The sequence below is a fragment of the Panthera tigris genome, chromosome D2, assembly GCF_018350195.1.
Source record: "Panthera tigris isolate Pti1 chromosome D2, P.tigris_Pti1_mat1.1, whole genome shotgun sequence".
In the NCBI taxonomy this organism is placed as follows: domain Eukaryota; kingdom Metazoa; phylum Chordata; class Mammalia; order Carnivora; family Felidae; genus Panthera; species Panthera tigris.
The window spans coordinates 13057852-13074132 of record NC_056670.1 but is presented as its reverse complement, the minus strand read 5'-3'; the positions used below and the strand labels follow the sequence as shown (position 1 = coordinate 13074132).

Genomic DNA, 16281 nt, shown 5'->3' with positions numbered 1-16281 from the left:
GTATATTCTAGCATCTGCTTCAGTCTTTTGCACATTTGAATTTGGTAGACTGAAGCTAATAGGGCCTTCTCACCCATGGCATGTAGAAGGCAGAAGCCTGGATCTTACAGTGTTGGGACTGACTGATGCCGTGGTCCTGCCCAGCTGCCACTTCTGTCCGTTTTCCCATCTGTACTGATTTTCTGTACTTGCTAGTCTGTCGTTAATGGACTGGATAATAACTTGGCAAACAGTAGGTATGCTTCACCAGACTTAGAGCTGATCACAGTTGCATGAGGGCCTTGCGCTTTCCACCTGTGTTAGCTTGAGAAGTGACTTGTTCTTGCGAGGAACAGTGTGGAAGAATGGCCTTGTGTGGTGCATCCTTCCTAGTGATGTCCACCAACTCCATTCATTCTGACAACTTTTATGATGAATAACATTTGTTGTATTTATTTCTTCCGTGAAGGGCTTTGTTTGACAAAAAGTGGGTTAAGACACAAAAGAAGTGTGTCTGGCCCTTTTTTGCTGTGTTATTTTGGCAAGTGTGACATAATAAGAAAAATATATTTGGTCTCTGCCTCTGGTTTCTGACATAAAACTCCTCCCCCAAACCCATGTAATGTCCTGTGTGGTAGGGGATGCTAGGAGCATCTTTTGTTAAACTTAAAAATAAAAACTGCCTGTTATTTTACCAGCAAAAGATGGGCTTATTTAGGAATAAAATAAGCCCCCTGCCTGGCTGGCTCAGTTGGTATGGCATGCAACTCTTGGTCTGAAGGTTGTGAGTTCGAGCCCCATGTTGGCTATAGCGATCACTTTAAACAAAAACATGTCTGTTTAAAAAAGGAAAAAGATGGGCTTATTTAGGAATAAAAGAGAACTGTAGTCCAGAACAAATAAGCTGTGGCAAAATCCATGGGCAAGTCCAAGGGAATAAAGGAGAGGCATGCTTTTTTTAAGGAGGAAAGGAGTAAGTCGGGAAGTCTGTTATAAACTAAGTCCCCTGGGGGTACCTGGGTGGCTCAGTGGGTTCAGCATCTGACTTCAGCTCAGGTCATAATCTCAGTTTGTGAGTTCAAGCCCCACGTCGGGCTCTGTGCTGACAGCTCGAAGCCTGGAGCCTGCTTCAGATTCTATATCTCCCTCTCCATCTGCCCCTCCCTAGCTCACACTCTGTCTCTCTCTCAAAAGTAAATAAACATTAAAAAAAATAATAAACTAAGTCCATTGGAGGAAACTGAGAGTGTGAAGTATGGTGGCTACTCATTGTCTGAGCTGTTGCCCAGGGGATAAAGAAAATGTCTCTTCTTCTGGCTGGAATAAGAGAGGAGGATCTGGGTGCAAGGTCAAGTCCATGTAGAGTCCGGTTCCGCTCTTCCTGTCTGCATTTGACCACCAATGATGGTAGAGCGTGAGTGCTCCCCCTGTGAAACCTCCTGACTACGTTTTAGTAAAACTTCACATGTTCTAACATTTGCTCTTCCACCCCTGTTCCCAACACCAAGAGCTTCTAAAGAAGGAATCTCCAGAGTGATGAGCGTCTTTCTGTATGATAATGAACGACTGGTGACTGGGGTCCCCTAAGTAGCTTCAGGGTAGGGGCTGGTTGCCAGAAAGACACCTTAATTAGAAGCTTGGAACTTTCACCACCCCCACCCCCACCCCCCACCCCCGCATCCCTCACCTCCATCCTCTGGGGAGGGAAGGGGGGCTGGAGATGAATAGTCCATCATGCCCACACGATGGAGTCTCCGTGAACATCCCTAAACTGGGGGGGGTTGGAGGGTTTCTAGTCTGGTGAGAGGGTGGTGTACCTCAAACTGTAGGGATAGACACCTGCACTCAAGACCCTTCTGGATCTCGCCCTGTGTACCTCTTCATGTAGCTGTTCATCTGTTCTCTGTTTTATCTTGTATAATAAACCGGTAAACGTAACGGTTTCCTGGAGTTCTGTGAGCAGTTCTAGCAAATTGTCAGACGCGAGTAACGGATGTGGAAACCCCTGATTTTATAACTGGTTGCTGAGAAGTCCGGGCGACAACCTGGGACTTAGGACTGGTGTCTGAAGTGGGGTCATTATTAGGGGACTGAGCCCTTCATCCAAGGGGTCCGCGCTGATCCAGGCAGGCAGTGTCAGCTTTGAGTTAAATTGTAGGACACCCAGTTTGTCTGCCAAGAATTGGAGAATTGTGTGGTGAGGAAAAACCCACACATCTGCCTTCAGAAGTGCTGTGAGATTAGAGGAAGAACGTTTCCCTTTAGCCAGTGACGTATTTCCGCACAGCTTCATTTTCTTATCTTTAAAATGGAGATCCTATCTCTCCATGCTGCTTAAATAGGGGTTCCCAGGAGAAGCAGGATGAAGTTGAAGCTCTTAACCGTGTTGTACGAAGGTTTTATCTTAGGGCTGAGCCTCTCTTCACCCCTGCTAGTCTTTTTCTCCTGCTATGACTGTTGCCCCCACCCCTGGGCCCCACCTCCAGCTGTAGCTTGATTTTTTTTTTTTTTTTTTGAGGTTCCCTAAATAGGTCCTGAACTCTCCACTCTGCCTTGGGCTCGCATATTTTCCCTTCAAGGTTTGCCTCCTGGTAGTATTTCTTTCTGCGTATCTTTCCTACCCACTGGCCTTATTATCTGTCTTATCTAAGCTTCCATATCACCTGTACTTTCTTTTATTCCAAGATTTATTCCTTTATATAATGGCTGCTGGTTTTCACATCTGTCCCTGTTAGAAATCTTTGAGATGTTTTATGGTAAGAAACTGTTGGTTATTGGTTATTTTGCTCTCCTGTTTGTTTTTCCTCTTTATTATTTCTTGCCTTCTACTTTTCTGTAGGTTTAATTTGCTCGTTTTTCTCTGCTCAGCATTTGAGATAGATGATTATTTTCGATCTTCTATCTAACCTATACATTTCAGTCCATAAGTTTCTCTCAAAATGCCACTTACAGATACAATCCCCAGATTTCAATGTGTAGTATTTTTATCATTCTGTTCAAAAAAATTTTTTTTTAATTTTTAATGTTTATTTTCTGAGAGACCGAGCATGAGTGGGGGAAGGGCAGAGAGAGAGGGAGACACAGAATCCAAAGCAGGTTCCAGGCTCTGAGCTATCAGCACAGAGCCCACCGCGGGGCTCGAAACCACGAGCTGTGAGATCATGACCTGAGCCAAAGTCGGCCGCTCAACCAACTGAGCTACCCAGGTGCCCCTGTTCAAAATATTTCCTAATTTAGGGGTGCTTGGGTGGCTCAGTCGGTTAAGTGTCTGACCCTTGATTTCAGCTCAGGGCATGATCTCATGGTTCTTGAGATGGAGCCCCATGTCAGGCTCTTCATTGACAGCACGGAGCCTGTTTGGGATTCTCTCTCCTTTTTTTCCCTGCCCCTCCCCCCACTTTTTTTTTTTTTTTTTTTACATTGTTTAAGGATATGGTTCAGTAGCATTAGGTACATTCGTATTGTGCAGCCATCATCATCATCCATCTCTAGAACATTTTTTCTCTTCCAAAACTGAAATCTCATACTCATTAAATGGTAATGTGTCATCCTCCTCTCTCACCGGTCCCAGGCAACCACCATTCTACTGTTTCTTAGGAATTTGACTGTAGTGTTCACCTTTTCTGACTGGTGTATCTCCCTCAGCATAACATCTGCAAGGTTCATCCATGTCGTGGCATGTGGCAGAATTTCCTTCCTTTTTTAAGGCCGGATAATCTTCCATTGCATGCATATACCACGTCAAAAAGAATAAAATACTTAGGAATTAAATAGGGAGGTGAAAAACTTACACAATGAAAACTATAAAACATTGCTGGGAGAAATTAAACACAAGTAAATGGACATCACATGTTCCTGGGTTGGAAGAGTTAATATTGTTAAAACCGGCTAGTACTACCCAAAGCAATCTACAGATTCTGTTTGATCCCTGTAAAAATCCCGGTGATCATTTCTGCTGACTCTTGTAATTAGAACATTTAGTCATTTTTTGTTTCATTTGTTTGTTGATAATTTGGGTTAATATTTACCATCTTCCTATTTGCTTTCTATTTGTCTTGCCTGTGCTCTGTCCTTTTTTCCCTCCTTTCCCCCCTTTTACTGGATTATTTTTTAAGCTCTGTTTTTCCTTTCTATTAATTTGGTACTCATGCATTTTTTATTGAGTAATTATCATAGAGATAAAAACATGCATCTTTGACTTATAAAAGTCTAATTAGTAATTTTACTTCTTCCTGTGGACTCATGCAAAGACCTTGGAAGACTCGAATACTAATTCTGTTTGCCCACTTCTAATGCATATGCTGGATATTTTAATCTTTGTGCCTGTTAAACACAAAGAGCTGATATTATTTATATTTTTATTTAATTTAGAGTTATCCATATATGTACTCTTTTCTTTTTGTTCCCCTCTGTATCTTCACATTTTCATCTGGGATAATTTTCTTTTAATATTTTTAACATTTATTTTTGAGAGAGAGGGAGAGCGTGCGCATGCGTGAGCAGGGGAGGGGCAGAGAGAGGGAGACACAGAACACAGAATCTGAAGCAGGCTCCAGGCTCTGAGCTGTCAGCACAGAGCCTAATATGGGGCTCAAACTCACAAACCGCAAGATCATGACCTGAGCTGAAGTCTGACGCTTAACTCAGCCACCCAGGCACCCCTGGGATAAATTTCTTTACCCTTAAGATGACACCTATTAATTTTTCTTTGTTGAAAAATTTTTTTAATTTTTAAATTGTAACACGCATATAAAAGATTTTGACCATTAAATTTTTTTTTAATGTTTATTTTATTTTTTAAGAGAGAGAGAAAGGGACAGAATGTGAGCAGGGGAGGTGCACAGAGAGGGGGAGACATGGAATCTGAAGCAGGCTCCAGGCTCCGAGCCATCAGCGCAGAGCCCAACATGGGGCTAGGACTCACAGACCAGGAGGTCATGACTTGAGCCAAAGTCAGGCGCTTAACTGACTGAGCTACCCAGGTGCCCCTTGACCGTTTTTTGTTAAAACATTTTTTTTATGTTTGTTTATTTTGCGGGGGAGGGAGAGCTTGCGTGTGCCGTGGGGGAGGGGGAGGGGGAGGGAGAGAGGCAGAGACAGAGAATCCAAAGCAGGCTCCGCACTGTCAGCTCGGAGCCCGATGTGAGCCTCGAACTCATAAACTGTGAGATTGTGACCCGAGCCAAAGTCAGGCGCTTAACCAGCTGACCCACCCAGGCGCCCCTTCATTAAAAACGTTTGATTGTTGGGGCGCCCGGGTGGCTCAGTCGGTTAAGCGTCTGACTTCGGCTCAGGTCACGATCTCGCGGTCCGTGAGTTCCAGCCCCGCGTCGGGCTCTGTGCTGATGGCTCAGAGCCTGGAGCCTGTTTCAGATTCTGTGTCTCCCTCTCTCTCTCTGCCCCTCCCCCGTTCATGCTCTGTCTCTCTCTGTCTCAAAAATAAATAAACGTTAAAAAAAAAAAAGTTTGTTGTAAAATATATGTAACGAATCTTTCCATTTTAACCTATTTTTGAATAGACTTTATTTTCTTTCTGCACTATCAGCACAGAGCCTGACATGGGGCTTGATCTCACTAACTGGAGATGAAATCAGGAGTCAGACACTCAAGCAACTGAACCACACAGGAGCCCCTGGACTTTATTTTTTAAGCGTAGTTTTAAGCTCACAGCAAAACTGAATAGCAGGTAGGGAGATTTCCTCCTGTCCCACCCCCACCCCCCACCCCACCCAGTTATCAGTGTCTCCCACCAGAGTGTGCATTGGCTGCAATTGGTTAACCTGTCTTGATACATCATTATTACTCAAAGTCCATTGAAGTTCACTCTTGGTGTTGTATGTTCTGTTGGTTTGGAAAAATTCATAATGACACATACCATACAGAGTAGGTTCACGGCCTTAAAAATCTTCTGTGCTCCACCTATCCCATCTCTTCCTTCCCCCTGTTTTAGCCTGTTGAAATATTTAATTGTAAAATATACATAAAATTTACCATCTTAGCCATTTTTAAGTTTTATAGTTACATAAGGTATCTAGAATAGTCACTATTTAAGTAGAACCATACAGTGTTTGTCCTCTCGGGACGGCTTATTTCATTTAACATGATGTCTTCGAAGTTTATCCAGGTAGCATGTGTGGGAACTTCATTCCTTTTTATGGCTGAGTATTCCTTGGTATGTTTATCACATTTGATCTGTCCATCTGTTGATGGATATTTGGGTTATTTTACCTTTTGGCTGTTGCGAATACTGCAGTGAACATTGGCATGTAAGTATCTGAGTCTTTTTAACGCTTTTGGTTATATAGCTATAAGTAGAATCGGTGGGTCATATTTAGCTCTTTCAGGAACCACCAAACTGTTTCCACAGTGACAACACCATTTTATGTTTCCGCCAGCAATGTTTGAGGGTTCCCGCTTTTTCACATCCTTGCCAGCACTTGTTACTTTCCATTATTATTATGATTATTTTTATTTTTATTTTCCATTATTCTGATAATAGCTGTACTACTGGGTATGATGTGGTATCTCATTGTGGTTTTGATTTGCATTTCCATAATGATTAATGACACTGAGCATCTTTTTATATGTTTTTGGGCCATTTGTATATCTTTGGAGAAATGTCTAAGTCCTTTGCCCATTTTTCAGTTGGGTTGTCTTTTTTTTTTTTTAAGTTTTAATTCCTGTTAGTTAACACATAGTGTTGTATTACTCTCAGGTGTACAATTTCGTACATCACCCAGTGCTCCTCTGCTATTTCACCCATTTCCCCCTCCCACCTTCCCTCTGTAACTATCAGTTCTCTATAGTTAAGGGTCTGTTTCTTGATCTGTCTCTGTCTCTTTTTCCCCTTTGCCTATTTGTTTTGTTTCTTAAATTCCACGAAATCATATGGTATTTGTCTTTCTCTGAGTTATTTTGCTTAGCGTTACACTCTCTAGCTCCAGCCATACCATTGCAAATGGCAAGATTTCATTCTTTTTCATGGTTGAATAATACTCCATCGTGTATATATACCACATCTTTATCCCTTCATCAGTCAATGGACAATTGGTCTGCTTCCATATCTTGGTTATTATAAAGAATGCTGCTATAAACATAGGGATGTATGTATCCCTCTGAATAGTGTTTCTGTATTCTTTGGGTAAATACCCAGTAGCGTGATTGCTGGGTAGTTCTATTTAGAACTTTTTGAGGAACCTCCATACTGTCTTCCACATAGCTGTACCAATTTGCATTCCCACCAACAGTGCAAGAGGTTTCCTTTTTCTCTACATCCTCACCAACATCTGTTGTTTTTGTGTTTTTTTTTAATTAAAAAAAAAATTTTTTTTTAACGTTTTATTTATTTTTGAGACAGAGAGAGACAGAGCATGAACGGGGGAGGGGCAGAGAGAGAGGGAGACACAGAATCGGAAGCAGGCTCCAGGCTCTGAGCCATCAGCCCAGAGCCCGATGCGGGGCTCGAACTCATGGACCGCGAGATCGTGACCTGAGCTGAAGTCGGCCGCTTAACCGACTGAGCCACCCAGGTGCCCCGTTGTGTGTTTTTTTTTAATTTTTAAGTTTATTTTTGAGAGAGCACAAGCGGGGAAGGGGCAGAGGGAGACACAGAATCCAAACAGGCTCCAGGCTCTGAGCTGTCAGCACAGAGCCTGACGTGGGGCCTGAACTCTCAAACCTAGAGATCATGACCTGAGCTGAAGTTGGCCGCTTAACCGACCGAGCCACCCAGGCGCACCTTTTGTGTTTTTTATTTTAACCTTTTTGACAGGTGTGAGACATGCGGATGGCCAACAGACACACGAAGAGATGTTCCTCATCACTTACCACCAGAGAAATGCAAACCAAAACTACAATCAGTTGGCTTGTCTTTTTGTAATCAAGTTTTAGGTGTTGTTTTATATTCTAGATATTAAGCCCATATCAGATGAGTTATTTGTAAATATTTGCAAATATTTGTAAATAATTTGTAAATATTCTGTAGGTTGTCTTTTCACATTCTTGATCATGTCCTTTGCAAATAAGTGTTTAATTTTTGTGAGGTCCAATTTATCTATATTTCTTTTGTCGCTTGTGCTTTGGTATTCTAAGAATCCATTGCCAAATCCATGGTCATGAAGAGTTATCTCTAAGCATTCTTCTAAGTGTTCTATGAGTTTAGCCCTTATATTAGTGATCTATGTGGGTCCTATGATGTGAGGTAGGGGTCCACATTTTTTCTTTTGTATGAGGATCTCTAGCTGCCTCAGCACGATTTGTTGAAGAGATCGTCCTTTCCCCATTGACTAGGCATTTTTGTAAAAAATCAGTTGACCATTTATGGGTTCACTTCTGGTCTCGAAATTCTATTCCATTGGTCTGTATGTCATCTATCCTTATGCCAGCACATTGTTTTGATTACGGTAGCTTCGTAGTAAGTTTGAAACTGGAAAGTGTGTCCTCTGACTTTGTGCTTCAAGATTGTTTTGGCTATTCAGGGCCCCTTGCGCACTTTCACTTTTTGAGGGATATTTTCACCAATTACAGTGCTCCAGATCACCAGTTACTTTCTTTCAGTGTTTTGAATCATTCATTTGTCTTCTGGCTTTTACTGTCTTTACGAGGAAGTCAGCTGTTGATCTGGTTGTTTTCCTTTGATGGTAATCTGTTTCCTCTCCCCCACCCCCAGCTGTTTTAGGATTTTCCTCTTTGTCTTTGGTGTATGGCAATTGTATCCTAATGTGCTTGGGTGTGGTTTTCTTTGCATTTGTACTTTGGTGTTTTTTGAGCTTCTTGAGTCTGTGGCTTAATGGCTTTCTTTAGCTTTATAATATTATCAGTCATTATTTCTTCAAAGATTACTTCTTCCACAATCTCTCCTCTCTTTTTGGGACTTCGGTTATATATGTAGTAGACCTTTTCATTATGCCCTTAAGTCTCTTCCACTCTAGCCCTTGTTTTTCATCCCTCATCACTAGGCTTCATTCTCTATATTTTTTCTGACCTGTTTTTTAATAATGTATGATATAATCTATTTTATTTTTATTTTTAACTTCTTGGGTTTATTTATTTTGAGGAAGACAGACAGCACGAGTGGGGGAGGGACAGAGAGAAAGAGGGAGAGAGAGAACCTCAAGCAGGCTCTATGCTGCCAGTGCAGAGCCCGATGTGGGGGCTCAAACCCACAAAACTGAGATCATGACCTGAGCCCAAACCAAGAGTCAGACATTCAACCCACTGAGCCATCCAGGTGCCCCTAGGATAATCTATTTGAAAATTCCATCCATTAGATTATAATTTGAATTGTGTTTTTCAGTTCTGGAGTTTTACTTAGGATTCTAAAAAATAGAGTTTTAAACTTTTCTGCAAAATTCTCAAGCTTTTCTTGCAAATATTAAATACAGTTAAAACTCCATCATGCAGATGTCTGATTAATCTGTTTATTGTTGGCTGTTGTTTTCCTTGGTTCTCAGTCACATAGTCTTTGTCTTTTTGTATGTCTTTGTCTTTTTCTTAGATATTTTTTAAGTGCCAGAAATTACTATGAAAACATAATTTGAGCTTTGCAATAGTGTTATCTTCCTCCAGAGAGGACTGAAATTTGCTCTGGCATGTAGCTAGGGTCAGTAGCAATCCCAGATCACTTTAAACGTATCTGAGAATGAGATTATTTAAAGTTGGCCGTTAATCCCTACAAGGGCTAGTTTATTTAGAGTTGATTCCTCCTTACTCTTAGAATGAAGACATTTTGAGCCCAGTACAAATCCTAGAGTTTCTCGGCAACTTTCACCTTCCCTGGGAGGCTGTGATTTTCAATATTGATTTCTTAAGAAGCCCCTGAAATCTGTCCAAAGGTCTGTTCAGCTTTTTAGCTTCTTCTATCAGAATTATCAGATGCCTCAAGGGGAAAAGATTGCTCTACATGCTTATTAGTTCAACTCTTTGGGTTTCCCTCTTCTCCACATCAGCCTTGTAATTCTTCACTGCCTTAGTAGCTTTCTGGTGCTTTCAAAGAGATATTTTATATGTATACATATTTTTTTAATTGTTGTAAATGTACATGACCAAACTAACCATTTTAACCATTAGTTTTTATTATTTTTTTTTTGAGAAAGGGCATGAGTGGGAGAGAGGGACAGAGTGTGGGAGATAGAGAATCCCAAGCAGACTCCACATTCATTGCAAAGTCTGATGTGGGGCTCGATCCCATGACCCTGGGATCATGACCTGAGCCATAACCAAGAGTCAGATGCTCAACTGACTCAGCCACCAGGCACCCCCTTTTTAACCATTTTTAAGTACAGTTCAGTGGTATTAAGTACATTCACATCATTGTGCATCCATCATTACTATTTATTTGGAGCTCTTCATTTTTTTTTTTAATCAAAAAATTTTTTTTTTTTTTTACTCCTTGAGAGAGTGAGGGGGAGAGAGAGTGTGAGTGAGTGAAGGGTGGGGCCGGGTAGGGGATACAGAGGGATCTGAAGTGGGCTCTGCACTGATAGCAGAGAGCCCTAATGTGGGGCTCAAACTCACAAAGCATGAGATCATGACCTGAGCGAAGTCTGACACTTAACTGACTGATCCACCCATGTGCCTCTGAAACTCTTCATTTTATATAGCCAAAATCAGGAGTCGGACATTTAACTGACTGAGCCACCGAAGTGCTCCAATATGTAAAATGATTTTTGAAAATAGTTTATCTAGGGGTGCCTGAGTGGTTCAGTTGGTTAAGTATCCAACTTCGGCTCAGGTCATGATCTCACAGTTCATGGGTTCAAACCCCGCATCAGGCTCTGTGCTGACAGCTCAGAGCCTGGACCCTGCTTTGGATTCTGTGTCTTCCTCTCTCTCTCTCCCCCTCCCCGACTTGTACTGTGCTTCTGTCTGTCTGTCTCCCTCTTTCAAAAAAAAATTAAATAAACATTAAAAAAAAAAATTAAGTGTGCTGTAAAAAAAGTTTATCTAGCTTTTCTATTTTTCACCAAGAAGGCTGATCCAGAAGTGAAACTCTCTGTCTTTTGCACCTAGCACGGTGCTGTATCTGGTGTGGAAGGGAGGAGGGAAAGGAAAGAAAATGCTCTGGAAACTGTAAGGTGCTATACAAATATAAAGTGCGAGTTATACGCAGCACAGTGTGATGGGTAAGAGTTGGCTTCTGGAGTTAGCATGACCTGGTTTTGAAGATGTCTGACTTCGGGCAAGTTATTTTACCTATGTTGACTATGAAGACCATTTACATATAGATTTTTTTATTTTGTGAAAAGCAGATTACTAGACCAGGACTGAAAAAAAACTTGTGTCTTTGCTTGGGAACTGGTAAAAAGAAGGTAAGAAGAAGAATCTGCTTTACAAAGCTGAAATGTCTGTCGTAAGGATACCAATGAGAAAATGCAAAGAAAGTTTCTGGCATTCAGTAAGTGCTTAGTAAATTTGTTGTTTCCTGCAGTTGTAATTTTTGTCGGCTTCTGAACCAAACATGCCATTGTATCTGCTGATAGCAGTCCCGGCTCTGAGGTTAGCTTGTCCTTTTCCAAAGACACTTTTCTCCCCCAGTAGTGTCTGTGCGATACGGTTTCTGGCGCAAACTGTATTGGCTTGCAGAAAAAAGGAGTGTTAATGATCTCTGTCATCCTTTATTGCTTACCTGGTTTCTCTTATTCTGCTAGGACTCTGGCTAGGAGTGGAATGGGACAATCCCGCGAGAGGAAAGCATGATGGAAGCCATGAAGGGATTGTGTATTTTAAATGCAGGTAATTTGTCATGATGAATTTGCATGGTTATTTGGGACAATATTTAAGATATGAATAAAGGGAGGTGAAGAAGAGGAAATGTTTGGCTTTGGGGGTAGTTACAATGTAGAATTTGTGTTCTAAAAAAAAAACAATTCTATTTGTACAACTTTTTTTTTGTTAGTGTTTAATATTTATTTTGAGAGAGAGATGAAGAGAGCAGGGGAGGGGCAGAGAGGGAGAGAGAGAATCCCAAGAATCCGCACTGTCAGTGCAGAGCCTGATGTAGGGCTCGATCTCATGACCATGAGATCATGATCTGAACTGAAACCAAGAGTTGGACGCTTAACCGACTGAGCCACCCAGGCGCCCCAACAGATTTTTTGTAAGTGGATAAATATAAACATTTCTCATCGATTCATTAACAAGTGAGTCCACTAAGTGAGTAGTAAAAAAGAGAAAGATAGCTTAGATATCTAGTAAGAAGTAGTTGATTGAACAAAATACAGAACATCCGAAGGGTAGAATGCTAGGCCACCATTAAAAAAGACTATCATGGAAAGAGATACACCTTATATTGCATGTCTATTAATATTTTTAGCTGCTTGATTTCAGAGAAGCTGCATGAAGCTTTGAAAAAGATGGTGGGGTGATTTCAGGCAGAATCATTTAAATTTTTGTTTGTTTTCTTTAGGTTTCTGTTCTCAAAAAGATCTCTTAACATTAAGCTTATTTTTCCTTAAATGTGGTACAGTGAACACAGTCCTGGCCTGGAAATCAAGAGGCCTCTAACTCTGTTCTTAACAATCTTTATGACCCCAAACAGCACTAAATTTATTAACCTCTAAAATGGGGATTGAAATTAGATAATAGCAAAATACGGCCTACCAGTCTGTATATTAGATATATAGCAAAATTAGATCTGAAATTAGATAATAGCAAAATTCCCCGGCCTACCAGTCTGTAATTTTAGAATATCAGGTTAGAAGAATCAGCATGTCCTTGGAGGCCAGTTGTGATTGCAAACCTGGAATGAGGCCAGCTCAGAATCTGTCAAGAGTTCATGGAGGCGGGGGCAGGGCGGGATGCCCGGGTGGCTCAGTCGTTTAAGTGTGTGACTCTGGGTTTCAGCTCAGGTCCATGATTGCATGGTTTGTGAGATCGAGCCCTATGTCGGGCTCTGTGCTGATGGTGCAGAGCCTGCTTGGGATTCTCTCTCTCCCTCTCTCTGCCTCTGCCCTGCTTGTGTTCTATCTCTCAAAATAAATAAATAAACTTAAAAAAAAAAAAAAAAAAAAGCTCACGGAGGATATGTTTAGGGAGGTGTGGAAATAGAAATTTCTTACCCTGGCCTGTTGCTCCCTCACCCACCTGAGCCATGCCTGCATGGTCCTTCGTGGTCTTTAGGTAGAGTGATATTTGCAGTCTTAGTTATTCTGAGTATAGAAATCAAGGGTTCTTTTGGTCCTGGCAGATCTAGGATTTGCCTGAAGTGCTGATAGGAGGCCTCGGTTCAAGGACATGGGCTCAGTGTTTGGATTCTTACCCTTGGAGCAGCATTTCCTGATTTCATTATGTCTTCTAGTGTAGTCATGCCTGAGCATTTGCAGACATTTCTCTTACTATAAACTACTTTTCTTTCGTTTCATTGAAATGAGCCTTTTGTTGACTTTAAAGCCCTATATGGGTAGATAATGTTAATTATGAATTCCATTTCAGGATATTTATTGGGCAGTACAGAGAGGAGCATTGGATCCGATGTGGTAGAGAACCACTTGCCTAGAGTGAAGGAATGCTCTGTATAGTTGTTAATGTTCATATTGGTATAATTAGAACATGACTAATAAAGCTTATACCAATATCTTAGAGTCTCTGCATCAGACAAAACAGATGTTACATGTTATTTGTTATTGAGCTAATTCAGATCTCGTCCTAACATGTCATATGTGCTTCTTCCCTGTCAAATTCGTTGCAGTCTTTTTTTATATTGCAAATTCTACTTGGAAAGTCATAATGACAAGTATTTTACCACAGTAAACATGTTTCTTTATGTTTAGACGTTATTTTCATGAAGCTGAAGCAATTTTAAGTTGTCAGATCACAAATTTTCTCATGATAAGCGTGTGAAATATTACGGTAAATGGCAAAATGGTAGTGTACCTGTTTTCGACAAGAAAAATGAGTCCCAGGCCATCCTATTCGAGCAGAACTCGGATCCTTCTCTCTTCAGAAGCCTGGGTTAATATCAGGGGACTGCTAGTGTTGCATATATAACAATGGAGAGAGGTGCTCTGGCACATATAGCAATATACATAGTCGAGTGAAATTGAACAGTTAGTTCTGCGAACTTGTCTGAAAGGCTCTAAACATGCCTGCAGCAAATAGGTTATGAGGATCAACAACATTTTTTGGAGTCTCCCCAGGGACCCAGCCTTTCCCAGGATGCAGCATCTAAATCCCCAATGAGAAAAATGCTTCCTATGGAGAATTTTGTAATCTCTTGAGAACTCTTTACCTTTGAGTAAGATTGCCAGATGCGGGTAGTAAGTATACAAAATGCATGGTGAAATTCAAATCTTCTAAAACTTTGCTGCCTTTGCATTTTAAGCAAGATGTCAGGATGTATGAAGTGGATTTTGGTGAGTTCTGGTGCACGTCCCCAGCATCAGGTTGGTAGGATGACTGACGCTCTGCTGTTCAGAGTAAGGTCCTGCCCCTCGACGACTGATTTTTAGAAGAGACCGTGTTGTTCTCAAGGCCTGACTCATGGCACACGTCGTTCTCAGTAGATTTTCCCACGACCAGCTCGCCTCACCTTAATCCCATGAGACTCCAGCGTAAAGTGGAATAACATTTGCCAGGGTCTAATCTCTCCTTTAATAATCACCTGACGGAAGAATATGGGTTTCACTTTAACCCAGGGAATAAACATTTGTACAGTTAGTTTATAGTGTCGCCATATTTTATCACATTTGATCCTTACTCTGACTCTTTGAGATTGTTATGACAGGTGTCATTAATATTTTTCACTGATGACCAAATATGGCAATGGGTTATGAAGATAGCATTTTAGTTGAGCTGATGAAATCCTGGCTGTGGATTTCTCTTCATTGGAGGCCTCTAAAAATAAGATCGTTCTGTGGGGTTTTTTCCCCACCCCCAGTAGTTGGTGTGAGTGTGTCAGAAGAGGATTAGGGAGTGGACCAGATCGCCTCCTAAGGCCCCCTCTAAACCTGGGTTTTGATCATTTCGTGTCACTCTGTAGTTGCAGCCTGATCTCTGATATAACCTGCAGTAAATAGGGTGATCTCCTGAGCTATTACCCATAATAAATATTTGGGACACTACCAGTTAATATTAGTTTACAGTTTCTCCTAGAATTTGTGCTATGAACCGGTCAGCAGCGCTTTCCTGGGTGCTGTTCTCCATCTCTTGTTTCTTGGGGAGTAGAGGCATTCAATTAAGGTGATGAACCTTGATGTTCTCAGCACCTTGTCCCTTAGATAGCAGAGTGATTTCCAGTTTTTTCTTTCAACCTAGAGAGTATACTGTAAACAGAACTGTGTGGGACAGCCTTCCACTGCTCAGGTTTTATTTAAAATGCCCTCTTTCCAAGCAGTTACCTAATTTTTCTGGTGAGCAAAAAATCTTGAAGTGTGACTTTTTGTGGCACCTGGCTGGTTCAGTTGGTGGAGCATGCGACTCTTGATCTCGGGTTGTAAGTTTGAGCCCCACTTTGGGTGTAGAGATTACTCAAAAATAAAATCTTAAAAAAAAAAAAAAGTGACTTTTCTTTGGCACCAGTGAATGGAATCTAATACCTGACATCAGAGGAAACACACTGTTTAGACTTTGTGCACAATCCTGGATAACTTACAAAATACAATCTTGATGAACTCATCCTGTGTGTGCCATAAAGATTGTCGTAAAGATTGTTGTAAAGCATTTTGAGGTTCTTGCGATGGCATTAACGAATCAGTCTAAACTACTTTCCCTGGTGTGGTATAAAGTGTTGCAAGAATTTTTTTAAAAAGTCACTAAATGTACTGATGGCTTGCAAAAGATGAAGAAGAGAGGCATTTCATACTTGGAAGACTCCCATAAATCAGGGCAAAATAAAAATTGCATCACTCAGGAGCAGTCTACAAAAAGATGCTTAGCTAACCGAGTGTTTTTCCATTGGGAACATGAGTTCGCCAGGTCACTTCTCACATACAGCAATATACATAGTCGAGTGAAATTGAACAGTTAGTTCTGTGAGCTTGCCTGAAAGGCTCTAAACATGCCTGCAGCAAATAGGTTATGAAGATCAACAACATTTTTTGGAGTCTCCCCAGGGACCCAGCCTTTCCCAGGATGCAGCATCTAAATCCCCAGTGAGAAAATGCTTCCTATGGAGAATTTTGTAATCTTTTGGGGACCCTTTACCTTTGAAGATTGCCAGATGCAGGTAATAAATATACAAAATGCATGGTGAAATTCAAATTTAACTGGCACTCTGAATTTACCCGTTGGGGATAATGGTACAGGTTGAGCCTCGATTACAGGGGTTTGTGGGAGTCTCCACTTCTACCAGGGCCATGATCAGGA

At 41.2% G+C, this 16281-nt stretch overlaps 1 protein-coding gene across 3 annotated transcripts in view; it reads left to right on the top strand.

Annotated features, from left to right (window-relative positions):
• The window catches only part of TBCE (tubulin folding cofactor E), a 91515-nt gene that overhangs the window by 40540 nt on the left and 34694 nt on the right, over positions 1-16281 (top strand). For all 3 annotated transcript variants that reach the window (XM_042961307.1, XM_042961308.1, XM_007086038.3), the window contains exon 3: positions 11628-11712. In XM_042961307.1, the coding sequence (XP_042817241.1) occupies positions 11628-11712 (85 nt within the window). The remainder of the gene's footprint in view (positions 1-11627; positions 11713-16281) is intronic.